Source organism: Gopherus flavomarginatus, chromosome 15 (assembly GCF_025201925.1).
Source record: "Gopherus flavomarginatus isolate rGopFla2 chromosome 15, rGopFla2.mat.asm, whole genome shotgun sequence".
NCBI lineage: Eukaryota > Metazoa > Chordata > Testudines > Testudinidae > Gopherus > Gopherus flavomarginatus.
Window position 1 is genome coordinate 19,562,061 of NC_066631.1, and position 27,854 is coordinate 19,589,914.

A 27,854-nucleotide genomic window follows, 5' to 3' on the forward strand; every position below is an offset into this window, starting at 1 on the left:
GCGGAGCTCGGGGGCTGGCGGGGAGCCGGGCGGGGCCGGACGGGGCGGGGGCAGCGGCTCCGCGGAGGAGCCTTTGGGCCGGATCCCGCCCCCCAGCTCCGCGCTGGCCGCAGGGGGGAGCCGCGTGCCCGGGGAGCGCCCGCGTGGTGCTGAAGGACAGCTCCGCTCCGCTCCGCTCCGGAGCCGGCCCGCCGTCCATGCCGCCGCTGCCCGGGCCGCCCCGGCTGCCATGCCTTGAGGCTCCCGGCGGCTCCCATGGCGGTGGCACGGAAAATCAAAACTTTGTTGACGGTGAACATCCTGGTCTTCGTGGGGATCATCCTCTTCTCCGTGTACTGCCGGCTGCAGGAGCGCTCCCCGGAGCTGGTGCAGATCGTCCGGAGCGCCGACCGCCGGCTCAGGAGCCGCCACGCCAAGGGGCTGGGCGGCCTGAGCGAGCGGGAGTCCATCCTGCAGCGCCTGGAGCACCTGGAGGAAGTGGTGTACAACCAGCTGAATGGTGAGCGGCTCCCGGGCGGGCTCAGAGCCGCCCGAGGGCACAGCTGGTCGCCGCCGGCAGATCAGCGGAGCACGTGGGCAGTGCTCCCTGGGGGCCCGCTGGGGAGGGGAGGGCTCCCACATATGCTTAGGGTCAGTATCCCCTGTTGGGGGTGAAGGGAGCCGCCAGGGAGGTGGAAGTGAACCGAGGGGGAAAGGCAGGTGCGTGTCCAGGAGTAGTTGTGAATTCCCTCCTTTTCAGGTCTACAGTTTGCCCCAAAGTTTGTTGGTCAGATGTCTGAAAAAAATGATTTTAAAGTAAGGGGTGGATGGGAGCTTTGTGTGTGTGTGTGTGCGTGTAAACACACCTACACAGACTTAAATATCGGATTTATTAGCAGTCAGTGCATAACCTGGAATCACATTGCCATGTTTCGTTTCAGCATTTACTTTCAAAACCACCTCTGTTACATTTGTGCCGTTGTTGATAATACCATGTGGTTCTTTAATGACACTGGCACTTAAATCTGATAAAATCTTGGGGGGAGGAAATCACAAAGCATGCACCTTTTTTTTTTCTTTACTGGACTCAATTCTGATTCACCAGCCTTGAAAAATCTCATTAGATATACAAATGAGATCATGTTTCATGTTGGATAGAACATGCTAATTGATCAAAGTTACCACAAGACTACTAGTCTTTCATACAGAAACTGGTGCTTGAATGACAAGTGCATTGAAATTTGCAAAGATTCATAAACTATTGAATGTGAAATACTGGGGGATTAAGTATATAATTAAATAGATGAGTGCTTTGGACAAGAGAAGAGTGAAGAAATAAATGTTACAGTTACAATATAATGTAACATATGCCTTAAATTTAGTGCCAGATAAAACTTATACATGTTTTTAAATTATAGCAAATATGCTTGCAATTGGATTGTAAGAATCTTCTTAATCATAATATTGATTTAACAAAGGCTGCTGCAGCCCCAAAATGCAGAAAAACTCTTAAGGTTAGTGTTAATGTGTATTGCTGCCTCCTCCTTCCCCTATTTTCTGAAGGATGGTATAAATCTAGACAGTTAGACTATTATGGTAATAAGTAGTGTACGCAGGCAAGTAATAACATAGCACAGACTGTTCCCTCCTCAGTTCCCTCACATATGCAAGTTTGTTTGTGTGTATCACATACAAATAAATACACACAAATGAGCATGAGAGAGTCATGTCTACAGTTGGGTGTTTTACTAACAGTTCAAAGGAGATGTCAAGAAAAAGCAAATTTAGGGATAAATCCTGCCCCCAGCTGAACCCCAGCAACAGGAGGACTGGACTGCAGTGGATCAGTCCACACCCTGTGCCCAGCAGAGTGGGCTGTGTGCGGCTCTTGGGCTCCAGTGCTCAGAGTTGTTTTGAGGAAGGATGGGAAAGAGCAGAGCTTGTTCCTCTGAATATTTCACCCAGGAAAGTGTGGGTGCAGGTGCCATAGGGATGCTGTAGTGGTTGCAGAGCAGTTCTGCTGATGATCCACAGGTGGTGGGGCAGATTCCTTCTTTCCAAGCCCAAATCCCCAACAGCCCAGTTAATTATGTACTGGGGATAGGATTTGGCCCCTAGTGCATTGAGTTTTAAGTGACTCCATGCATAAGGTGTGATTCTAGGTGGAATCTTAATACCAGTGAGATCAGTCCTGCTTGATAGCTTCTCTGGAAGTCAATGGGAGCTCTCAGTGTGCCAGGCATAAAGAGCCAGGCAGGCACTACGGCATGTGGTTGTTGTGGGCTTGCATTAAACAGGAAGTTCTTTGTAATTTCGATTGTTTTTGTTGGCAATTTGCCGGGTATGGGGAATCCATTTGTATTATATGCCATTTGGCCAACAAAAAGTCTCTGGGCCTTTGCTAAGTTACATAAGTGAATACTCAGGACAAGCTCCACTGAAATCAGTCGAGTTGCCTTGGTATAAGTGCATTCAGAATCAGGCTACCTATGTTGGATTAGGCTCATGTGTTTTCTCTTTTAACATCCTGACTCATTGTTTAGCAGGAAACACTTTGCTCTTACACTGTAATTGCAAGTAAGTCTGTTTATGAAAGAGTTACATACTGTCTTAGGGAAAGCCCATGATATTCGGTACAGGTTCAAATTGCTCTAGAGCTGTGCAGTTTCATCCTGGTACCCACAACACTATTGCTCTACATCTGGGTTTCCCAAACTTTGTCATGATATTTGTCCTCTCAGGTGAGAGAGAGTTCCCAGGCCTTTGCTAATGTTATCTTTTATATGGACCAGTGATCCATTGGGGATGCAGACTGTAATCATAAGGGCTCTAATCCTGCATTCCTTGTACACATGAAATCTCAGAGCCATGAGTGAGTAATGGCGATGCAGGATGGGGATTGGGGTCTGGCCAGCTCATTCATTTTTCCCCTTATTGTTGAGTCATTTCCACGTTGGACTCAGCAAATGAAGAACCATCTACTGAGTACTTAGTATTTGGTAAGGAATACCCCAGTATTCCATACTGGGCTCTGATTATGCTTAGTCCTAAACAAAGAAGACCTCATTTATATTTTCCGTGGACCTGCCTGAAGCACCTGTCATAGAGAAAGGACCTTCCACAGGGAGACCAGCTTCGTAGTTTGAAACATGCTGGTCAAAAAACCTGTCTCTCCTATTTGTTTCCATTCAGCCAAGAAAATGTTATCATGCTACTTAGAACTCACCTTCTCTAGAAAGAAAAAAAAAAGGGCATGGGGGGACGGGACAGGGAAAGAGTTACATGTGTATCATGTGCCAGCTCAAAACTGTTCAGCTGAAGTCCACAGGCAACAACCATATTAACTTTCAATTCTGAATAAAATGTACCAGTATCCCTTCATCCATGCAGCGCCCACAAAGATGCCTGTGCTAAAGTTCATATGTGAAAGCCACTGCAAGTAAGTATAATCCTAAGAATTATATCTCGTGAAATGGGAAGAATTTTTAGAATTGTATGAATAAAAATTGCCACGCATCTCTGTTTAAATGTGCAAACGTACAATTGTTTTCAATATACCGATCCTCTGAATTCCCATCGTCTTAGAAAATACGTATTTCTGAAAGCTTCCAGCATACCCAGCTGCTGCTTGCTGCAGAAGGCAGCAAGGGGGAATCATGTGACTATAGAATTTACTTGATAGGGTTTATATAAATCTCTTAAATTCATGGCTTTCAGAATATCATCTGTAATGAACACTGAACTATTCTAGATACAGTTCATCAATCTATGTATTATCCTAAATTTGTTCTAATGTTTCTTTTCAGTGAATATTACTTATCTAAAAGTCAACATTAATATTATGGCAGGAATAACAGACAGCAATTTATGAAGTAGAATAATAATTTCTGATCATTCTGTTTTTTATCTTGCAGCAAGATTTAATTGACTAGGTTTTCCCTAATTAGTTCTGCATCTGACTCTGTTGCTAATAACTTACCCTAGAGAGTGAAAAATGTTTAATATCCCTAACTAGTGCATAACCTTTCGTGCCAAAAGCAATTGAAGGGTCAGACTGCAATTTTACTGTGATAGCCTTTTTCCCTTTTCACTGTCTCTTTCCAGAAATACACAACAATCAATACAGCATGTAATTAGATTTCATTCAATCTGAAAAGATTAAGAGAGTTTTCATCTTCTCATTATGTATGCTCACATCATGCCTTCCTACCCATAGTTTCCTTATTAGACCTCTTTGTCCTATTAGGTTGCAGACATGGAGGGATAATTTTGGATATTCTCTTTAATTCAGCAGATTATCGTTCTTTACATATAATAATTTGATTTTGTTCTCTTTGGGAAGATTAAATACAACAGCAATTTTCAGTGTGATAAATGGATCTCAGATTGCATATGTATTGCATGGAAGGAAGAAGTGGACATTTCACATAATTGCAGCTCGCAGACTTCAAATTATGTAAATAGCAAGTCCTGGACACAGACGACTGATTCATGCAGGCTCTGATTCCTGATTTTAGAGTGTACTGGAAGCAAAATGATTGCATTTAATATTCAGTTGGGCAATCTGCATACTTAAGAGGTACAGCAGTATTTTTAAAAGGACAGTTTATCCTGTGCAGGTTAGGAACTGGTTGAAAATGAGCCTTTTCAAATTTCCATATGGGTGATAAGGGTTGGAAACAGGTTGCAAATGAATCAATTTAAATGTTCACATCAGATTTGTCAAAAAGAAGCTTTTACAGCTAGAGTCTTTCAGATAAAGGATATTCCTTTGCAGAAAGTAGAGGCAAAGCCATGTGTACGAGAGGGAGGATTAAGTGTGACTGCTAGCTTTGCGTTAATGAAACTGCTCCTTTCAGAGACCAGGGAAAGAGAGTCTTCCATTGTAACTATTTAATTTGATTATCCCATGATGCTAACAGACATCTGATAACATTAGCACTTAATTATTCTCAAGAAGCAGCTACTCAGGCCATGTCTACATCTAAAGTTTTGCAGCGCTGGTTGTTACAGCTGTATTAGTACAGCTGTATAGGGCCAGCGCTGCAGAGTGGCCACACTTACAGCAACCAGCGCTGCAAGTGGTGTTAGATGTGGCCACACTGCAGCGCTGTTGGGCGGCTTCAAGGGGGGTTCCGGGAACGCGAGAGCAAACCGGGAAAGGAGACCCGCTTCGCCGCGGTTTGCTCTCTCGTTCCCGGAGCCACCCAGCAAACCGCAGGGAAGGAGATCTGCTTGCTCTGGGCTCCGGGAACGAGAGAGCAAACCGGGAAAGGAGACCCGCTTCGCCGCGGTTTGCTCTCGCGTTCCCGGAGCCACCCAGCAAACCGCAGGGAAGGAGACCTGCTTGCTCTGGGCTCCGGGAACGAGAGAGCAAACCGGGAAAGGAGACCCGCTTCGCCGCGGTTTGCTCTCTCGTTCCCGGAGCCACCCAGCAAACCGCAGGGAAGGAGATCTGCTTGCTCTGGGCTCCGGGAACGAGAGAGCAAACCGGGAAAGGAGACCCGCTTCGCCGCGGTTTGCTCTCGCGTTCCCGGAGCCACCCAGCAAACCGCAGGGAAGGAGACCTGCTTGCTCTGGGCTCTGGGAACGAGAGAGCAAACCGGGAAAGGAGACCCGCTTCGCCGCGGTTTGCTCTCTCGTTCCCGGAGCCACCCAGCAAACCGCAGGGAAGGAGACCTGCTTGCTCTGGGCTCTGGGAACGAGAGAGCAAACCGGGAAAGGAGACCCGCTTCGCCGCGGTTTGCTCTCTCGTTCCCGGAGCCACCCAGCAAACCGCAGGGAAGGAGACCTGCTTGCTCTGGGCTCTGGGAACGAGAGAGCAAACCGGGAAAGGAGACCCGCTTCGCCGCGGTTTGCTCTCTCGTTCCCGGAGCCACCCAGCAAACCGCAGGGAAGGAGACCTGCTTGCTCTGGGCTCTGGGAACGAGAGAGCAAACCGGGAAAGGAGACCCGCTTCGCCGCGGTTTGCTCTCTCGTTCCCGGAGCCACCCAGCAAACCGCAGGGAAGGAGACCTGCTTGCTCTGGGCTCTGGGAACGAGAGAGCAAACCGGGAAAGGAGACCCGCTTCGCCGCGGTTTGCTCTCTCGTTCCCGGAGCCACCCAGCAAACCGCAGGGAAGGAGACCTGCTTGCTCGGGGCTCCGGGAACGAGAGAGCAAACCGGGAAAGGAGACCAGCTTGATTACCAGAGGCTTCCTCCTTCCACGGAGGTCAAGAAAAGCGCTGGTAAGTGTCTACATTGGATTACCAGCGCTGGATCACCAGCGCTGGATCCTCTACACCCGAGACAAAACGGGAGTACGGCCAGCGCTGCAAACAGGGAGTTGCAGCGCTGGTGGTGCCCTGCAGATGTGTACACCTTCAAAGTTGCAGCGCTGTAACTCCCTCACCAGCGCTGCAACTTTCTGATGTAGACAAGCCCTCAGTTTGGGGGACTGCTCTCAGCTGTGCATTTGTCTCATAATATTTAGGGCTCATTCTGCAGTGCCCCGGGAGCTTTTCAGGACTATCGGATTGGGTGATGTGGAAGCAAGAGGAGAAAGTAGCAAAGTAGATTTATTAAAAAAGCTGTGCTGAGTTCATCTGTTAGTCAAATGGCTTAGGATAAATATTTCCATATTTCAAGCCAGTTCCTCAAGCTGGTAGAAATCAGCATTGCTCCAGATCTGGCCTTCATGTTGCAAAATAATTGTAGAGGCTCCAGGACTTCGTTCTGATCTCATGTCAGTTTTACCACAGTATAACTCCACTGACTTCAACTGAGTTACTCTTGATTAGGTTGATGAGTGGAGAAATGAGACCAGACAATGCATCGTGGTTTTTCTAGAGTTTTAGAGCTCAAATCTCTACTGCTTTGGCCCTTGCGTAGTCATTTATCTGCACAAAGCTGCATGCAAAACACAACCCAGTCAGAATGGTAGCATTTGCACCCCCTTTTCATGGTTTTAAATGACAACATAGTGGGGAATTGGACCCTTAAAGTCCTAGGGTGAAATTCTGGCTCCATTGAAGTCAAGGATAAAACTCCCAACTGGACCAGGATGAGGGGGAAAAACATGAAGAGTGGATTTATAGGTTGGCTCCATAAAAATTCAACACATTCCTTTTTTTTAATTTATTATTTTTGCCAAATACAGCAAATATAACAAAATACCAGATTGATCATAATACACAAAGTAAATCAAGGGGGTTAGAGTAAAGGGAGGGGAGGGGAAGCGACATATCTGTCTACAAGATCTACATTAATCCTAGACCTCTAAAAAGGCAGCCCAAATTGCTTTGAATTTTTGGGGCATTCCCTTTTTGCAGAATGCCAGTCATTCATTAGCTTCAAGGTCAGTTGTATCACTGAGCCACACATCAGTCGTTGGTGGGGATTTCTTTCCATTTTTGCAGGATTAATTATTTTAGCAACCAAAGCCGCATGTTGGAACCATGCTGCCTTGTTACCAAGTAATCTCCAGGTATCGGGAATATATCCAAGGATGAAACTTAGAGGGGGAGAGCGAGGCTTCAACCAGGGTTGAAAGTAACTTAAAGGACTTACTGGTATGCCGGGGTTCTGAGCGCCAGCGTGGCCTCAACTGGAAGAGGCGTGGCCTTTCAAGCTTTAAAAGCCCTGGAGCTCCAGCTGTGGCTGGGAGCCCCAGGGCCTTTAAATCACCCTGGAGCTACCAGCTGCAGAGGTGGCCGGGAGCCCTGGAGTTCAGGGGTGAATTAAAGGGCCTGGGATCCGGCCACTGCGGAGCTCCAGGTCCTTTAAATCACTGTGGGAGCCCAGCTGCCGTAGCTCCAGCAGGGATTTAAAGGGCCCAGGGCTCCCCACAGCAGACGGCGCTCCAGGTCCTTTAAATCACTACGGGAGCCGGGCTGCCAGAGCTCCAGCAGGGATTTAAAGGGCTTAGGGCTCCTCGCAGTGGCAGGAGCACTGGGACCTTTAAATCCCCTCCTGAGCCCAGCTACTAGAGCTCCAGCAGGGATTTAAAGGGCCCGGGGCTCTCCGCAGCAGCTGGAGCCCCGGGCTCTTTAAATCACTGCCGCAGAAACCAGTCCAGTCCAGCATGGCGTATTGTCTCTTGCCGGTATGCCAGCCCGGACTGGCTTACTTTCACCTCTGGCTCCAACTTCAATATCAAATTGGTCCTTTGACCCACCTCACACCAGAAATTCTTAATATAGGGGCACTCCCAAAACATATGAGCTAATGTAGCCCCAAGTCAGCATTAATGAGACCCATTACCATTAGCCTATGTGAAAAAGCTGTAGTCTCAGGTCTGTTAGCCTTTTGCTTAAGTCTGTATGCCAACAGCTTGCCAGTTCTCTTGCCAGGTTCCCAGTAATTTTGCTTCAAACAGAATGAAACAAACTCAATCTATTTGGACAGAAGTTTGTTGATTTCATATCTTAGATTGATAAGGGTTCTGAGTTTCTCTGGGTCGGGGCAGAAGCATAGTGTACGTCCAAGGCCTTAATTTCCTTTGCAAGGGTATCAATTCTGTGTTGCCTCCATTTCTTTTTAAAGGTGGTATAAGAGATGATACAGGCTCTGGTGAAGCCTTTAAAGACTTCCCAAAGTGCGGGAGCTGATGAAGTGGTGGGAGGCATTTTTAAAAAAAATCTTAACTCTGGCTGGCTGGAGTTAACGAATGATGTATCAAATAGGAGAGAGTATTTAATTTCCGCATTTTAGTTGAGGGTACATACCCTTGGGGCTTAAAAGACATCTGTTTGGAAGCATGGTCAGATATAACAATAATTCCAGTGCCACAGTCAGTGACAAAATTGGTCATGTCTTGTGGCACTAAGAAATTCAACTAAGAATTTGCTGAGTGAGCTGCGGGGTGGGGTGTAGGGGACAGACTATAGTCTCTGGCTGTAGAATCTCCACACATTTTGTAGGTCTAAATCAGCCATGTATGTATGAAGTACCTGATGAGTATCTGTGTTTTTATATAGAGATGGAGAAGATTTATCAAGAATTGGGTCTAGACTTTAATAAAAGTCTCCAGTTGTTATAATAGCATGTTGACGCATGTCATTTATACTCATAAAAATTATAAAAAACTAGGATCATCCTAGTTTGATTAAAGTATTTAAAGTATCTTACTGCATTGGGCATCTGATATACTAACAGTGGTTTTCTATATTATGTTCTTTTTTGCTTTGTAGCTGGTAAGCAAACATACTCTGACATAAATCATGTTTTATGGCTGACTCATTTGTTTATGACTTTTCTGTCTAACATATAGAAATGGAATCATTTGTACTGTGTAATATTAAAATTAACATTTACGATGGTGCCAAAGAAAAAAGTTATTTGACTGATGTTATTTCACTGCATTTGAAAAGATGTTCCCTGTTCTGTTCAATTTCTTTGTGAATCTGGTTAGAGTTTGGATAGTACATCAAGTACTGTCATTTTTCTAGTGGAGAGCTAATACAATTTGGTTTTTTCATCTGTGTCAACTGACTGGCAGATTTAAGGGTTTATACTGACCATAAAACATGGCTGTGTTTTAAACCATTGGATTGTTGTTACTTTCTTGTTTTGTTAGTTTGTTTTTAAGTAAATAAAGGAAGCGAAAAATCAAGAGTATCATTTAAAAAATGTAGTTTCAGGCACTGAGCACATGGCTGTTCTCCAACGAAGTAATAAGATTTATGAATCTAATGAACAGAAATGAGTCATTTTTAACAAATCTCCCTTTTATTAATACCCTTCTCTAAACCCTCTAGTGCACATGCTCTCTTACTATATGTGGCATACTTTTTTGTTTGTGGATTTGCACTTGTTGGTCCCTACTATCATTTCTTTTAATACTAGTAAACTGGACATACACAAAAAAAGAAAATAATTTAGGGTACTCTGGGTCACAGGAAGTATGGGAGCCATTGGGAGCAGAGACACTGCGCTAAGAGAATTTTAGCCCTATTGACTGAAATGGTCCTCTGAAACACAGGACGTTTTAGCTCCTGAGAGTGGAAGATCACACATGAAGATCCTTCCCATTTCTAGGTATCCCGCTCGTAAGAGGTTCAGGATATTTCAGCAAAGTCAATGAAATATGTTAACAATATACTTTTTAAAAATCGGTCTATAACACTAGTTCTTTAAGGCTCCGGTTCATCAGAACCCTTTAACATGTGCATATCTTTACAGGCATACTCAAGTCTGTTGTTTTTCAAGCCCTGAATTTAGCAATGCATGTAAGCACATGCTTACTTTAAAACACATGTTTTAAAGTCCATCTCCCATTCAGCAAAACACTTAGGTGCATGCTTAAGTCCCATTGCCTTAAAGTTAAGCATATGTTTAAAGGCTTTCCTGAACTGGGGCCTAGCTGAACAGTAGTAAAAATCAGTGAGGTCTCACTCAAAGACGATTGAGGTCAATGGAAGGCCTCTCATTGATTACAGAGGATACTGGATGGGCCCTAATGGGCTGGTCTACACTAGGGGAGGGGATCGATCTAAGATACGCAACTTTAGCTACGTGAATAACGTAACTGAAGTCGAAGTATCTTAGTTCGAGTTACCTACCATCCTCATGGCACGGGATCGGCGTCTGCGGCTCCTCCTGTCGACTCCGCTACCGCCGTTCACGTTAGTTGAGTCCCAGAGTCAACAGGAGCACATTTGGGGATCGATATATCATGTCTAGATGAGACGCGATATATTGATCCTCGAGAAATTGATTGCTACCCGCTGATACGGCCGGTAGTGAAGACGTACCCTAAGTAAGCTATCAGTTCCGCTCATAAGGAGCATGTGAGTGCAGCTTTTGTCTGTTGGAGAATGGGACAGCTACTGGTTTGAATGGTTCTTTCAGAGCTTTCATACTGTAGATTAAGCTCTTAACATTAATTAAAGAGGAGAAAACATAATTTAGTAACTTTCTTCAGATAGTAGGGAAGGCAGGGATCTTCACCGTACTTCCAAAACATTTATCTCACTTTGCAAGAGATCAGAATCATCTGGCAATATGCTCCCAGGTACTGTGAATCAGATTGTCACAGTGGGTGCCACAAATAAATCCTGCCTATGTGTTTGGTAAGTCTTATAAATTTAAAACCTTGAACTGGATTACCTCATACACGTCACCATGGTATGTCCCCACAGGGGTATGTGACAAAGTGGGGAAGGGTGATATGACCAGATCTACCCAGGGCCGGTGACGAAGGGACAGGTGAAAACACCAATTTACCCCATGACATCCTTTGGAAAAATAGCTTGTGAAGCTGCATCAAAAGCAATGAAAATTAAAGTTGTCTTGGGTTACAGACAGTAACTTAAATGTAATGGCTGTCAGTGGATAGCCCAATCCAAGTATGCACAGCTCCTGGAGGCTTGTAGCTCAACAGAAGTAGAGTCCTACTCATATGTTGATGACTCTTGTCATCTTTTCTCAGTCCACAGCCAAGGTGCCATGGAAATGACCATGCACGTATGTGATACTGCAGTAGGTGGAAATGTGATTTCGTTGTAAATAAATGTGTGGCCATTTCTGTCATGTGATGGTTTGGGTTTTAGTGGCAGTCATGTGGTACATTTTTGACCATTCCTAGTGCTCCCTCTGATGCTCAGATTTCAGAGAGGATTCAGTGATCTGTTACAATGCAACCTCATATTCCAGCAGGTCAGCATCCTTTAAACTGCTAATGTACAGCCCATAGGCCAGGTTCTCTCCTGAACCACGAGTCATTTGGCTCAGGGGTGAGGAAGGTGTCATCCGGGAGTAGGTTCCCTAGTTCTCAAGCTTCGCCGACTGAAGGGGGCTAGGGACCTTAGGGAGCCCCACTGTGATTGCTTTAGGGGAGATCTACTCCACCTCTACCACTCTTCCTCCCCTAATACAGTCCCTGTGCCAAGGGAGGGGAAACTGGAGCAGGAGCTGGCTCTGCTGGCTTTCCCACCACAAGAATTTCTCAACTGATCAGTCTGCATCTGCTGTGCACCACTCACACAGCACTAAGGGAGTGAAATGGGCTGAACATCTGGCCTCATAAAAATTAGTTGACCTGTTAGTCCATCTTGTCCATTTCCTTCCTTGTGCAGAAATATCTGCTACAGCTCTTTCAGGATCTAATATAACTCAAGCAATGTGGGGGTTTCTATGGCTTTTCTTGGGAGACCATTCCCCAGTCGGGCAGACTTCATTTTTAGGAAATGATTTTTATACCAGCTTAATGACAATTTTTTTTTCAATTTCATTTCATTTCATTACCCCCATTAACCCATGTAGGCAGTTGGATCTTTCAAGAACCTAGCAAACTCATGGATAATCCTAAATAATTTAAAAAAACTTCCTCTTACCTTGGTTTTTACTCTAGAGCAGTGGCACAGAGGGTTAATTGTCCTCTGAAACAGAGGAGATCAAGGATAATGTTGCCATTACAGGCTGATTTATAAATCACACAGGGACTTTCTTACGTTGATCTATGTCATTTGGTTTATTATGTTCTAAAACAACGTATTTCAAAGTCTGTGATCCTTACTTAGGGCTAACTTCAACCCGAGTATGTGTGTGTACAAATCCCACAGACTTTAGTGGAAGATGGCGGGTGGTATTTGAGGGCAAAACTTTCTTTCCCCAATTGGCACACAGTTTAAGTGTTTAGGGAACTTGTGCTTATTGTTTTGTCCTCTTTTTTTCCCCAGTGATTGCATTAGTACCGTACTGCAGCTGATTTAGTTGACTCAGAATTCAGAAAAGCCTTTGCAGTGGTTCTGTTCCTTACATTAGATCCCCCAGCCTCATTTCAGTTCTGAATGACTGGTTTGGTTTTTCTTTTTGTAATTTGTGCATCCTCTAGCTGAGAAGCATATTGAGTGAGGCTGGTTGCAGAACTCAATCTGATCATTGTAGATTTGTCATTCAGATTCTGGAAGTAAGAGGATAAAATTAATGAATTGCCTCCGGAGAAGGTACACCTGCTCACTGACTGCCACCGGATTAAGCTACCCAAGTGTCTTGCTTGTCCATCCTTGCTAACTGGTATTGTGCCTTGGATGATGTGGGTGAGGGAGACAGAAGCTGTCTCTACTTCATCAGGATGATTGATATTAGGATGACCAGATAGCAAGTGTGAAAAATCAGGACAGGAGTGGAGGGTAATAGGAGCCTATATAAGAAAAAGACCCAAATATCGGGACTGTCCCTATAAAATTGGGACATCTGGTCACCCTAATTGAGATAACTGAGAGGCATTCTTGCTGCCAGACATTAGGGCTGAACTTGTAAGGACTAGTGGCTGGCCATTCTCTGGGGAGAAGGGTCCCAACTACTGTTAGTCTCTCTGTTCTGTCCGTTAGAAATCATCAGCACAAGTAATCACACCTATGTAGCCAGAAAGTCACTGTCCTGGATTCTGTCCTGCTCTTGAGATATGCTTGTGGTATCAGGGAGCCAGTCATGCCTCCTGCTGCATTTGCTTCAGCCCCATCTGCATAAATTAGAGCAGCCTCTTAGAGGCTTATGTGAACTGGCTATGGTTCTTATGGGACCTTATACCATTTGTAAATTGGTATAGTGCAGGTACACTCCATCCTACCCCCAGCACAGCCCTAATACCACTCAACCCACCCCCTAGGCCAGGATGTGTATGTGGAAGAGGGCAGTTGGTGTCAGAGCCATCTAGATCCCTTCACCTCAGCTGAGCTTCCCTTCACTGGGAGAAATCTTAGCTGGACAGTTTGGGCCAGATTCTACCACTTGAGTAACAAAAAGTGGCCAGCACCAAGGGAGAAAAATCTGGACCTCTGTGCACAAGAAAAAGCTATAGAACAGAATTGTGGAGGGCTTATATAAATAATCCAACTCGCTTCAAAGGGACTATGTGTTCACTATTATAAGGGCACCAATCTAGCCCACAGCGTACAAGGGGGTAATTAAAACCCAGATTGCTGCAGAATGGCACCTTATGACTTAGATTACAAGTGGTGCAGTAGTTTATGTCACCCGCCCCAACTGTGCGTTAACATGTGATAAGTGGATCATGGATGAAAATAGATCCTAGCAGGTATTTTTCAGCTCTTCCTTGTCTATCTTGCGTAGGGTCCCATAAATATTCATATAATGTGAGCACACGTATTATGTATGGAGATTTATGAAATGCTCTATTAGTCTCCGTAAGGACACACACATATATATATATATATATATATATATATATATATGTAGTCAGTCTCTGTGGTATTGACACTATGTTATTAGTTTGTTTCCCCAAGGGAGGTTGCGAAAAGACCTGTCTGTAATGAATTAGCCGTTGTGTTTGGACAGAGTGAATAAAAGTGAAGTGCGAAGAGAGAACTTTAGAAAGCAAACCACATTCTGCCCCCTCTTTCCCCAATTCCCTGCCTCAGTATTGTTGTCATCAACACTAATTGCATGGACAATATAGAGCAGAGGTCAGCAGCCTTTCAGAAGTGATGTGCCGAGTCTTCATTTATTCACTCTCATTTAAGGTCTCGCGTGCCAGTAATACATTTTAATGTTTTTAGAAGGTCTCTTTCTATAAGTCTATAATATAGAACTAAACTATTGTTGTATGTAGAATAAATAAGATTTTTAAAATGTTTAAGAAGGTTCATTTAAAATTAAATTAAAATGCAGAGCCCCCCCGGGTGAGGAAGGTGTCATCTGGGAGTAGGTTCCCCCTAGTGGCCAGGACCTGGGCAGTGTGAGTGCCACTGAAAATCAGCTCGCATGCCGCCTTCGGCACACGTGCCATAGGTTGCCTACCCCCGATATAGAGGTATAATCGTTTGTACAGTGTTGCTTGATGGCTTTTTTTCAAATCAGCTTTAACGGATATTTTGTTTATTCATTGTTTTTGTGCCCGGGGAAATGTCCCAAATTCTCACCTCTCTCATGCTATTGAAGTCAATGGCCCAAATTCATCCCTGGTGTCACTGCAATGCTTTCCAGAGATGAATTTGGCCCAATGAAACTATTTCCAGCAATAGGGTGATCAGGATATGGCCAGCTACACTGTTGTATGAACAATATGGAGGAGTAGTACCTTCTGATCTTCCCATGCATTAGTTACAGTAAGATGGGGAACAGGATCACTTCATTTGAGGGTCCATGACCTTTGAATGATCGCCCCCTTAATATAGAACCCTAGAATTCTATCCAAATATTGTACTCACGTTTCCCTTATTACTGTAGTATCTGAACTCTTCACAATCTTTAATGGATTTATGCTCACAGCACCGCAGTGCGGTGGACTGTGGTATTATCTCCATTTTTCAAATGGGAAATGAGGCCCAGAGAAACAAAGTAACTTGCCAAAGGTTACACAGTAAGTCTGTGGTGGAGCAGGGACTTGAATCCAGATCCTTTGTGTCCTAGGTTAGTGCTCTAACCACCAGACCATCCTTATTTTCATGCAGGAAATAGGTGCTCTTTGCGGAGGAGCTTAATTTTCTTCAGTGGTATCCACCCAGAAAGCAGGAAATCCCCCCTGCAGTCTCAGCAAGAATAAAAAAGTTTGTGTTTTGTTTATTTTTTGTGGGCTTTTTTTTTTTTTTTTTTGGTAGGGTGATAAGGGTTAATTGATTGTTTTTATCTGGATTCTTTTATGCAGTTTTTTTGTGTTTTATTTGGCAGGGAGGCCTTGCCCTTTTATAAATTGAATTAATTTTTCTACAGCTCCCAGATGCCTCTAGGAAATGTTTGAATAAATACAATTTTTTTTGTATTATATTAACTCATTTTCCAACCGGCTTTGTGTTGTAGAAAAGATTGGCAGTGTTTTTTCCCCCATGTATACCAAACTGCAAGCAGTGATAAGACTAAATATATTCCTTGATTGAAATAGAATTGTATAACCCAAAGATTAGTTTTCCTTAGGATTAAAATTTGTTGTCACATATAGGTTTCATGTTGGAGATTCGTAGCAAGCTAGCCAAATGAAGAATGAGGCTATTGATAACCACGCAGTTTTGCATCTCCAGAGAAATTCAATGCTATTAACGGCTACTTTACTACCAACATAAGCCAGTTGAGTAAAAAGAGTTTGACGCCCAGTGTGTTGATGTCGGCAAACAGACTGGGTTTACATGTTTCTATAAAATTGTTTTTATTATAATAGCACATGGAAACCCTGATCAGGGAGGTAGACCCTATACACATGTGTAAGAAGACAGTTCCTTCCCCGAAGAGCTGACAGTTCTAGCACGTGATTTGGTGTAGGTGGGTACAACAAGCAGATGGGAATGGAGCATGAGGTAATACAGGATGTTTAATATAACAAGCAGCAGTCATGACACACAACTGCTTAGCCATTGAATTATTTGATGCCTACAAAACACTCAACAATGAGTAAGTTAGATGAGAAAGGAAGGCTGGTCCAGTGGTTCGGGTGCTAGCTTGGATCTTTTATTTCTCAGCTCTGCCACGAACTTCCTGTGTCACTTTGGACAAGACCCATAGTGTCTCTGTGCTTCAGTTCCCCAGATGTAAAATGGGGACGACGGTACTTCTTTATTTCTTGGAGGTGTTAGGAGGATAGATATCGTAAATGATCATTAGGTGCTCACATACTACAGTAGTAGCATCTATATAAATACCTAAGATAAGAGAAAAATGCGCAGAGTCCATTACCTTATTACCTGCTGTTACCGTTACAAAACAAATGGGGAAGGGGTTGAGGTATTCTCCTATTGTTTCCCATCCTATGCTAAGTTTGTAAGCTCTTTGGGGCACAGAATGTAAGAACGTAAGAACAGCCATACTGGGTCAGACCAAAGATCCATCTAGCTCAGTACCCTGTCTTCTGATGGTGGCCAATGCAGGTGCCCCAGAAGGAATGAACAGAACAGGTAATCATCAAATGATCCATCCCATTGCCCATTCCTACCTTTTGGCAAACGGAGGCTAGGGACACCATCCCTGCCCATCCTGGCTAATAGCCACTGATGGACCTATCCACCCTGAACTTATCTAGTTCTTTTTTGAACCCCGTTATAGTCAAATGTCTTTCATTTGACTACATCTGCGCAGAATGCCTACTGCAATGGGGCCTTGATCCCTCTCTAAGGTTCTGTAGGTGATATCATCATATAAATGAATCCAAAGTTGTAAAGAACAAGTCAGAGAGTGTAGCCCCTTCCAAACCTTGGTCAGAGAGCATAGTGCCATCATTCAGTTTTGGTGACTGTTTAGCCTATAGGTAGGAGTTAGTTTTAAGTGATCTTTGGAACTAAAAAGAAATATCTCCAGTGTGCATTTGTGACATAGCCTGCTAGAGCTTTTCATCATTACAAAAGGCTTGTTTAGCATCAAAAATAAATACATCTGACAAAGTCAGTGCAATTATAAATTCAATTTCCTTAAAGATATGTGTCGCTGTAAGCGTAGCATTTTTTAAAATCTTTCTTTCTCCCTTAGTGTTTACTTAAGGCTGGGTTAGATCTAAAACAGCTGTGTAGAAGAGTAGCAGTGGTGGATTAGCCACTGTGCCAATGGGGCCCATGCCCAGGGGCCCCGGCCAAGTGGGGCACCCCTGTGCCCCGACCCACTCCACCCACCTGGTGCTCCTGTCACACCGAAGGAGTGCCAGGTGGTGGGGGCGCGGGGCAAGTCCCTGTGCCCCAACCTAATTTCCCCGGAACGAGTGCTGGGAGGGGGTTGGACTGCAGGCAGAAGGGGTGTGAAGGGGCCCCCACTTGCTCTGGCTCAGGGCCCCACAAAACCCTAATCTGTCTTTGAAGAGTAGAGAAGGGAATAGTAAGACCTTCCACCTCATGTGTGACTGCTTTCGGACTCCCTGGATTGAGGCTGTTCACACGGGCAAGAGCAGGAGCTGCGTACCTGATACTCCCACCCATGGGAGCTTATTGTATGGAATCCTCGTTTATACAAAAGTTATGCAATGAAAAACTTGGAATGCATGGGGCCAGATTCTGATCTAAGTCCCTCCAGTTTTATACTGGGGTAAATATTGTCTTCAGTGGAGTTATTTTGTAGCTGATCCCCAACACTACAATAGCTCCATCTACCTGAATTAGTTTTCATCCAACAGAGAACTGATTCCTGAAGTGAGGTGGCTTCAGTGAGTCCTAGTAGGTGTTATTAGTCAATAGAGTTACCATGTGAAATCTCACGGTGTCTCACCGTGTATAACCAAGTCACTCTTGCTGTCATTGGGGATGAGACTTTGTTCCCTCCTCACTGCTACTTTTTTTTTTTTTAAAGCCCACATAACCATTAACGATTTATGGGCATGTTTGAAGACATATGGTTATTTTTTTTCATTTGATCGCACTGAATCTGAGCTGCTTATTAATCTGATTCCCTGTCTCCCTTTTTTCTATCAGTGAATTCAGAAGTACATAAAATAGGGTTTAAAACTGCTCTTCATGTAATTAGAAGAGCAAACAGAAGGTAAGCAAAGATTGAAGAAAAGCTTCCATCAGCGAACAAAGATACAAGACTAGCTTTGAAGCTGGGACAGTGCCACCCCTTGCAATGCTAACATCCTACAGGCATACACTGCATCAGAAGGAAAACAATGGGACAGGCAAAGAGTGTGATTAGGAGCTATTCCTTCATTCCAATGGGCATTTCTGCATATGTTACACTATTAGTATTTAGGCATCTTTCCCCTTAAATCCTACTGAGAGGGAGTTGCAAAACAAATTGTGCTAATGTGAAGACATACTGCAGGTCATGGAAGAATGAGAGAAGGGAAATATTTTGTGTAATTACTTTAATAATAGACAAAGAGCATAAAGGAATATTAAGTCACTTCAGTGCTGGTCTTCCCAGAACAGGCTAATTAGATGTAAAGGGACGGATTCTGCTCTCATAGATGGGCATAGATTAAGTTACTCCACTTCTGTGCCTGAGTGAGAACAGAATCTGGCTAATCCAGATTATGTTGCTGTATTGTAGAACATAATTCGTCCCATTATACTCTGATGTATGACCTAACTCTGTATAGTAATGTAGAAAATTAAATGTCGGGGGAAAAGTGCTATCATTTGGGCATTTATTATTTAATCTTTGTCATTATACTAGCAGAAAATCCCTCTAGTCCTTTTTGTTGTGACAGTAGTACACTGTGGCCTTTATATGCTAATTAAAAGCGCCTAGAGCCTGCAGTTGGGAAGCTGGTAGAAAAGAGGCAGACAGTTTTCAAAAGCAGTTCCATATACTCTGAGTTGACTCATTGACAAGTTCCTTGATTTTACTTCATGAGCTGCTGATGGATGTAGAAATGTGGATGCATGCTGCATTTCTGCATGCAGACTGTGAGAGGAGGATGCAGGGGGTATAAGTAAGTATAACAGAGAAGGGGGTAATTATCTTCCAGGGGAAGCAGGAAAAGAGTCTGGCCCAACTGTTGGAAAGGGAGGATCCCCCAGCTGGGCTCATTAAAATGGATATATAAACAGGAAGGGGGAATTGCTTGAAGCATTTGTGAGGGAAAGAAAGGTGTTGTCCTTCTATCCCATGGAGGTAATAGGCCCAGGAAACATGGAGATGATGAAGCCTTGTTGCTTAATCACACGAGTGGGATGTGTTGTTCCCTCTCCCCTCTCTGCGCAGAGAGGTACTAAGGCTAGGAGACTCCCAAACCATCCCTGACCAGGTGACATGAGCCCCTGGAGAAGGATCACCTTCCTCACACTGGAGGAATGTACAACTCACTAGAGCAGTGGTGGGCAATGCAGGTTGCCCACCACTGCACAGGAGGCTTAGAGTTAAGACGGTTTTCCCTTTGTTTTGGCTACCTCTGGCTAAGGTGAGCCTGCTTGTGTTCGGGACCAAGCTGAGAAAAAGCATTGATACTGGAAGCTGGTTATTGAAGGAAGCTTCCTGCTTAGAGGCCATTGGCTCCACAATGTAGTTTTTTTCCTGGAAGAGTTACAGCCATCCCAGTTTTCACCGAGGGACAGAATCCTTTACTTTAACACAGGGCAGCATGGTGCCTCCATTGCACTGCACATCCACGAGATGGGTTGGAGTACAGTCAAACCACCTCTCCCTGCTATGGTGAAGAAACTATCCTCTGCTGGGCCACCCACTAGTGCAGTCATCTCTGTTGCTTGCATCAGGGCTTCTCCCTTGTGCCCCAGCACCAGTTGTTGAACCTGCCTGTGCCCTGGGAAGGCGTATTTGTCTTGTTCATAGCCAGTGATTGCATACTGGCTTTTTGTGGATGGATGGCATTGCCCCCACAGAATGAGTAAAGGACTTACTGCTGCTGCCATCAAAGGGAATTGTCCTTGAACACAAATGGTAGAGGTCTGTGGTTCTTCAACTGCAGATCAAAGTTACTAGTCTCCCTTCACTTTGTGTGATATTTATGTGACAGCATGTGACTCTGAAAGGCAAAGGCATTTCCCTGTGAATTCTGGTTTCGTATCATGGAACCCTCTAATGCTGTGACTTTCACTTTGCCTTATGTCAGGGAGTAGACTTTGCACAGTGAGCTTGGTTTAGACTGGGCTTATTCGGCAGCTCATTATTCTGTAGTCTCTGTGCATCATTAAGTTTTATCCCTTGTTACTGCTATGGGTAAGCATCCTGCTTTTTTCTTTTGCTTGCTCAGTGTATTCAGAGAGATGTCACCCACCACTTCTGTTGCACACCAAGTTTGTGTCTATCACTTCTGAGGTGGGATGAGCCAGTTTATCAAGCCAGGCAGTTCTATGTTAATTTCCAGGGGCACGGAGCTTGTGTGAGGAAATGTCTCTAGATCAGGGGTCTCAAACATGTGGCCGGCCTGCGGAATTATTTGCTGTGGCCCGCCAAGCTCCCCATGCTCCCCCCCCCCGGAGTTATTTCCTGTGGCCCCAAGCTCCCCTTACTCCCATCCCCCCCAGCGTGCTGCATCCTCGCTCCTCTGCCTACCTCCAGCGGCTTCCCGCCACCAAACAGCTGTTTGGCAGCGCTTAGAGCTTTCCAGGAGGGAGCGGGGAGAAGCTGGGAGCCACGTGCTCCGGGAAGGAGGTGGAGAAGAGGCGAGGCAGTGGCGGGGATTTGGGGAAGGGGTTGGAATAGGGGCAGGAAGAGGGCAGAGTTGGGTGGAGACTTTGGGGAAGGGGTTGGAATGGGGGTGGAGAAGGGACAGGGCCTCATGAAAGGGGTGGAGTGGGGGTGAGGGAGGGAGCTTTTGTGCCTTTATATGAAAAGGTGTCATTGCTGCGGCCCTTGGGGCAATGAACTGCTCCTCATGTGGCCCTCGTGGTGATTTGAGTTTGAGATCCCTGCTCTCAACAGGGACCAGAACGAAGTTTGAAAGCTGTGTTGGAAAGAAAGTTCATTGTTAGGACCTGATCCTGCATTCCTTACACAACCAAAAATTCCATTGACTTCAATGGCAGCATTGGGTGGACACAACACAGGATAGGACTAAGGATAGGCTAGGTTAAGTCCATAAATGGCTATTAGCCAGGATGGGTAAGGAATAGTGTCCCTAGTCTCTGTTTGTCAGAGGATGGAGATGGATGGCAGGAGAGAGATCACTTGATCATTGCCTGTTAGCTTCACTCCCTCTGGGGCACCTGGCATTAGAGCTACATTGTTATTTCATTCAGAAGTGTGCCCTAAAGTGTGAGCAGAAGGAATATTGCTGCATCACCTGGATCCGGCCCTTATCTGTGTCCAAAATAACTTGACAAGGACACATAATGTATAAAGATACACATGTAGATTACACTGCAATTCCATATTAATGAAGTCTCAATTTTCTAAGGTAACATTGTCTATTGAATTGTACATTGGACTTGCATAGAGTTCTATTCCCAGCTCAGCCACTCATCTGCTGTGTGTTCCCTCTGTGCCAATCCTTACCCTCCCAGCCACTTAGATATAAACTCTCTGGGACAAGTACTGTCTATTCAGTGCTTAGCTCAACAGGGCCCTAATCTACCGTAATAGCAATAAATGAATGTTCTAAACATGGAAGTTCAGTAATAATGGCTTTAATTAACACTAACCTTCAATTCAAAACTAGATCAGTACCAAACAGGAATGTCCTCTACTCATTCCGGGTGGGTCTACCTGGCAAAAGAAACCTGTGGCAGCAAGTTGGAGAGCCCACGTCTACAGACTTGGGCTCATGCTATGGCCTGAAAAACAGCCATGGAGATGTTCAGGCTCAGGCTGGAGCACAGGCTCTGTAGCTCAGGGAGGATGGTGAGTTTCAGACTCTGAGCTGGAACAGCTACACAGCTGTTTTAATACCACAGTGCAAATCTAAATGTGTAGACCCAGGGTCTGAGACTCGCTGTCTGGTTTTGGTTTTTTTGCTGTGTAGCCATATACCCCTAGACTTAAAGTGACAATAAAAATCTAAGTCTTGGAGAAATCTGACTCAGATCTTCAGGTTTGTTCCTTGTCTTTAAGCTTAGTCATTAGTGACACAAGTCAACTTTTAAACCAAGATCAAGCCGCAAGTTACTCTAGCTCAGGGGTTCTCAAATTCATTCCACCATTACCTCCTTCTGACAACAAAAATTGCTTCATGACCCCAGGAGGGCGGGGACTGAAGCTGAGCCCACCCGAGCTCCGCCACGCCGGGCAGGGGGGCCAGAGCCTGAGCCCCACTCTGGATGGGGGGCCAAAGCTGAAGATCAAGGGCTTCAGTCCCAGGCAGGGGGCCTGCAACCTGAGCTCTGCCACTCAGGGCTTCGGCCCTCGGGCTTTGGCTTCGGCCCTCGACAGTGGGGCTCAGGCTTCAGCCCTGGATCCCAGCAAGTCTATGCCAGCCCTGGCTACCCCATTCAAATGGAGTTGCAACCTTCTTTGGGGTCCCAACCCACCGTTTGAGAACTGCTATTGAGAATGGCTTGGTGTCATTGTCTGAGTTATCAGCCAGGCCACACAAACATAGTAAGAGTCTCCTCTTTCTTTTCAAGTTCTTAAAATAGGAGATCACAATTCCACAGCTTCTCTCACTTGTCATTCAGTGGTGACCAAACCATCAGAGGAAACAGTAACGTAAGAAAAGAATGCTCCAGTGCTGATGCAGTCCTCTTCTATGACAACTTTTTGTGCCTGAGTGCACCCACTGAAGTTAAAATGGTAAAAATCCTCATTGACTTTGATGAGAGCAAGACTGGGCCCTTTATGGCCAGTTCAGGGTATATTCAGTATTCGGTGCAGAGTCTACCCTGAAAGTGGGAGGCTGGATTTCCAAATCTATCTGATACCTCTTGGGCACGGATGAGCCAAAGCCTGAAAGTTCAGAGATGTAATTTTGATTCAGACCATCTGTATCCGTGATAAGCATTCCTGCTCTGAGCCCGGCTACGACATCTTGTGACCTAATATAAAGTAACCCTGCATCACTGCTTGCACTTCTCTATGATTAGTGTTGAGAGATAGTGGCTAATGATGTAGCAGGAAGTATATAACCTGAGGCAGGAGAGGAAATCAGGTCAGATGTGTGCACTTGTGTAGAGTCTGTTGCTGCTTAATAACAGCAAAAAAAGCAGGGGGAGGGGAAGAGGATTTGAATCTCTTCCTACTTTACACTGGTACAGGTCATGATAGTTTCCCCTGAAGTCAGTGGAGTTGCAGGGAGCTAATGGAGAGCAGACTGACCCTTCATTTTCTAATGCTGAGCCTCAGCTAGGACGTTGCACTCTGCCCTATTGGAATGCTACATACACACGATGGTTAAATGACGTTTAAAAAAAAAAATCTTCTCCTTGCAGATCAGACTTACGTTTGGTTGCCAGAGACACCCTCTCAGCCAAACGGAGCAACTATGACGAGCCAGGAAGATCAAACTACGTGTGAACTTGCCAGGACAGCAGCTTAGCACTGGCTGCAGTCCGTTTTTCAAGGAACTAAAGCAACTCTTTAATGATGTGCCAGGTGCTACAGGTGTGCTGTATTGTAAAGTGCCCATAACCATGGATCATAGCTTCCCTACCTGCAGAAGAAAAATTAATTAATCCTCCTATCAACACTAAACAAGAGGACAGAAATCAAATTGTCCAGATTTTAAATAAAGCATCATGCTAGTTTTCTAATATGTACCATATTTATGTTCTCAAATGTATCTGCAGTAACTGTTTGTCTTCTTCTCTTTTTTCCCACCCTACCCCATCCCAGTTGTTTTATTTCACTGTGAAGGAGGCTATGGCATTTAATTCTCTTTCTATTATTCCCCTATTGATTCTTCTGAGATGTAAACTGCCCATGGGCATAGCGTACCTTCAGTTGTAAGCAGACTTCTTCATTGATTTCAGTAGGGAGTGCTGCTCTGAAAACGGATGGCTCCATGATTGCTTAAGCAATAGGCACAACCCTCCAAATCTAGGCTGAGGGGTGTCTTTTTTTCCTTCTGCTGGGGAAACTATGCAAGGGCATTTTTCTAATGTAAAAGCCAACTTCTGCTCTCAGGCCCTGATCCAGCCCCCTCAACTCCTGTTGAAAGCAATGGGAGTTGAGGGTTGCTCACTGGGGTGAAAGTAACTTACAGGACTTACCAGTAACTTACAGGACTTACCAGGAGTCCTGAGGGGGGCGTGACCTCATCCAGAAGAGGTTTGACCTCAACCAGAAGAGGCGGTGCCTCTCAAGAGGTAAAGGCCCTGGGGCGCCGGCTGTGGCTGGGAGCCCCAGGGCCTTTAAATGAACCTAAGGCTCCCAGCTGCACAGGTGGCTGGGAGCCCTTGGGGCTTAGGGGCAAATTAAAGAGCCCGGGGCTCGGGCCGCCACAGAGCTCTGGGCCCTTTAAATCCCCACCACAGCTCTGGCTGCTGGAGCCGCAGGCGGGATTGAAAGGGCTCTGTGCTGCCCACAGCCGCCGGAGCTCTGAGCCCTTTAAATCCAGCCCCAGCCCTGCAGCCAGAGCCGCGGGCGGGATTTAAAGGGCTCTGGGCTCCCTGCAGCCGTGGGAGCTCTAAGCCCTTTAAATCCTGGCCCCAGCCTGGCTGCCGGAGCTGATCTACTTGATGCATGGGCCTTTGAGTAGAAATTTAACTTTCCTCATCGCCTGTAATCCTCAAAATTACCATACAAGGTTGATTTCTAAGCCTTTCCTTTTAGATTCTGGAATCTGAGCTACTTTTTCTGCTACAGAGAAGGGTGAAGATGTTGCTGTGTTCATTTGCAACCTGACCCATTAGCTGTAGCAAACTAAATCATAAACAATTATTTAAAAAAAAAAAAGAGGAAGAGGCATGACAGGCAGTGGCAGAGAGGAAGAAATCCAAATACATGCAGGAGCAGAATAGGAGAATGAGAGCAAAAGAAGAGGGGAGGGGGAAAAAAAAAGAAAAGATAAAAGTTCTAGGTAAACCCAGGCTTCAAAAGAAAACTCCCTGTGAGGCGACATAGATGCACCTGACAAAAAGGCACAGAAATGTAGTTCAAGAAAAGTACATGTACCTACAGATGTAAAATATATGGTCTGTCAAGGAAATGAGAAGGCTAGGAAGCTAGCTGTCAGTGTTGCTCTGTGGCAATATGAAAGGAGAGTATGTCATCCATAAACAAAGTAGAAAACAATGTTACAATGGAAAGAAAATGGAAGTGACGGGGCCCTATCCAGCACCTGTCAAAATCAGTGGCCAAACTTGTACTGATTTCAGTGGGATCAAAACTGTGTCCTTTATGGAGGGGTCTTAACAGGATACTCGAAAAGTTCAGAATGGTGGGTGAGGGAGTATCTTTTATTGGACCAACTTCTGTTGGTGAGACAAGCTTTAGAGCTTACACAGAGCTCTTGTGCAGGTACTCATTCCTCAGACCCGAAGAAAGGCTCTGCATAAGCTCAAAAGCATGTCTCTTTCACTACCTCACCCAGCTTGTCTCTCTAATATCCTGGGAAGAACACAGCTATGACAACACTGCACAGTCCAGAATGGCAGCTGATCAGTTCTTCCTGGTTGTTCATGAGAACAATCACCTGATAAGGGCAGCACCGTGGTTCTTAATGTTGCTCTACAGAACTTTAACCAAGACCGGCACCCTCTCAGATTGTTTAGTTCTCTTTGTGCCCTTGTTAATCTCAGCCATCCTCCTTGTATTCCTGCTTGGGGAGGAGAATTGCAGACATAAATGGCTAATGCTCCTTTCAGTGTAGCTCTACTACTAGGAATGGTTCAGTGGAAAAAGTTGGGGGCTCTACTTTGTAGTCTTGTATGGCTTTGAGTCCAGGAGTTAAATGTCATTGAGCTTAATGCTGGAGTCTAATCAAATAAAATGGGTGGAAAACATGGAGCTGCTCTGTAATATTTTCTGAATACTGTATGTGACCTGTTGCTGGATTTGTTTGCTGTATGAATGTGTTGGTTTAGTTTAATAGCAGGCTGTTGAAAAAACAGGTAAGACAATGGCTCCAGATAATATACCGCCAAGTAAACACTTCTGGTATTGTTACAAGACAATGGAAGGGGAATTGGCTGGTGGAGGTTGGCTCAGCTCCCCTCGGTGGAGCTCACCCAAAGTGTGCGCTGAGAGAACAAAGAACTTTGATTCTGTTTGAAAGCAGTCCCTCAAGGTCAAGGCAGGGAGTCTTAATGGTAGGAGACTCAGACCCCCCCACGGTGTTGAGGAGTCTGGAGTAAGATGGGCCTGCATACAGCTTAGGTAAGAGAGGCATGTACATAGACCTTTTGTTGTGTTTAAAATCCTTTTTCTCTGATGTTATGTGTGATTCCTACTGTTAAGATTAAACATTATGGGTTTCTTACAAAGCTGCGTTGTGTCATTGTATTCACCACTGGTCACAAGCTCATGAAGAAAAGAACCACAGGAATCCAACCCCAGTCCCGACTGTTGGTGTAAGCACGGTTCATCCATAGGGGACTGTGAACAAGCACTTGGTCTAAGAATGGGAGAATCATGAGATTCCACATTTGGGAAGGTAATGAGGCCTGAGACCAAGCGAGTGAACTCAGAGAGGCCAGAGAAGGGGTCAGAGGCGCAGCTTGCCCTGTATCTGTAATAAAATGCCTATTGATGTCAATAGGAATTTTGCTGGATTAGAAATCTCCAGCCTTTGGCTCTTCATTAGCATATTGGGATTTATCTAATTCTTTAGTCATATCTGATTCAGAATTCCTTTCCTCCAAATACATAACCTTTCCATTGCCTTCCTCTAATTTGCATTAATGAACTCCTTGCCATTCAGAAGATTTTACCTATTAAAAAAAAAGGTCCTTTAACTTGGCTGTGAAAAGCTTGTACCTGAAGCTAATTAAATATCCCAGAAGTTTTAAGTCTAACATGTTGGAGCTTTTCAGGGAGAGCCCACCTCTGTGTCTGAGTGCATCTCCTCCTTGGAGCAGGTCTCCTGTCATGTTAATGAGCACTTCACCACAGGACTTCTTTGTTTCCTTTAGAAAATTAAGGCTTGCAGAAAATCCAGTGTGTAGATATAGCTGATCCAATTAATGTTGCTCAGTGGGATACCGATCATTACAGGAATGTGAAATTCACTGCTATGGGAGGCTGTCCAGTTAAATATTAGTGGCTGGTTTTTAGTCTGTTCCCTGGGGACTGCACCTTGACCCTTGATGGGAAGGTTCATGTGTTCCATGTGACTTCAGGTATTATGCTAGTGGTAGTTTTAACTGCTGTTAGGGCCACCCAAGCTGGGCAAGGTCAAAGGGTAGGGACCAGATGATAAGCAGTTGCTGGCACTCCAGGTCAGGGGTTAAGCAGTAGGCCAACAATCTATCCTCATAAAAAAGTTGTTATAAACATGACACGGTAGCCATTCTAGCAAACAGCATGATAGACAGTGTTGATGAACCCTTGTTCATGCCCTTAGTGATGTCTGATGCAGGAAGGATTCAGATTCTTCAAAGAGCTGGTTAATTTTAAGACTACTAAGAAATATTTCCAGCTGACCATGTTAAGATAATGATGAGGGTAATCAGATATTATGCTTCAGCTC

At 44.9% G+C, this 27,854-nt stretch overlaps 1 protein-coding gene across 1 annotated transcript in view; it reads left to right on the top strand.

Annotated features, from left to right (window-relative positions):
* Positions 1 to 206: 206 nt before the first annotated feature.
* GALNT9 (polypeptide N-acetylgalactosaminyltransferase 9) overlaps positions 207 to 27,854 on the top strand; it is a 214,411-nt gene continuing 186,763 nt past the window's right edge. The window contains exon 1 of the mRNA XM_050924109.1: positions 207 to 499. Within this exon, the coding sequence (XP_050780066.1) occupies positions 256 to 499 (244 nt within the window). The 5' untranslated portion in view covers positions 207 to 255. The remainder of the gene's footprint in view (positions 500 to 27,854) is intronic.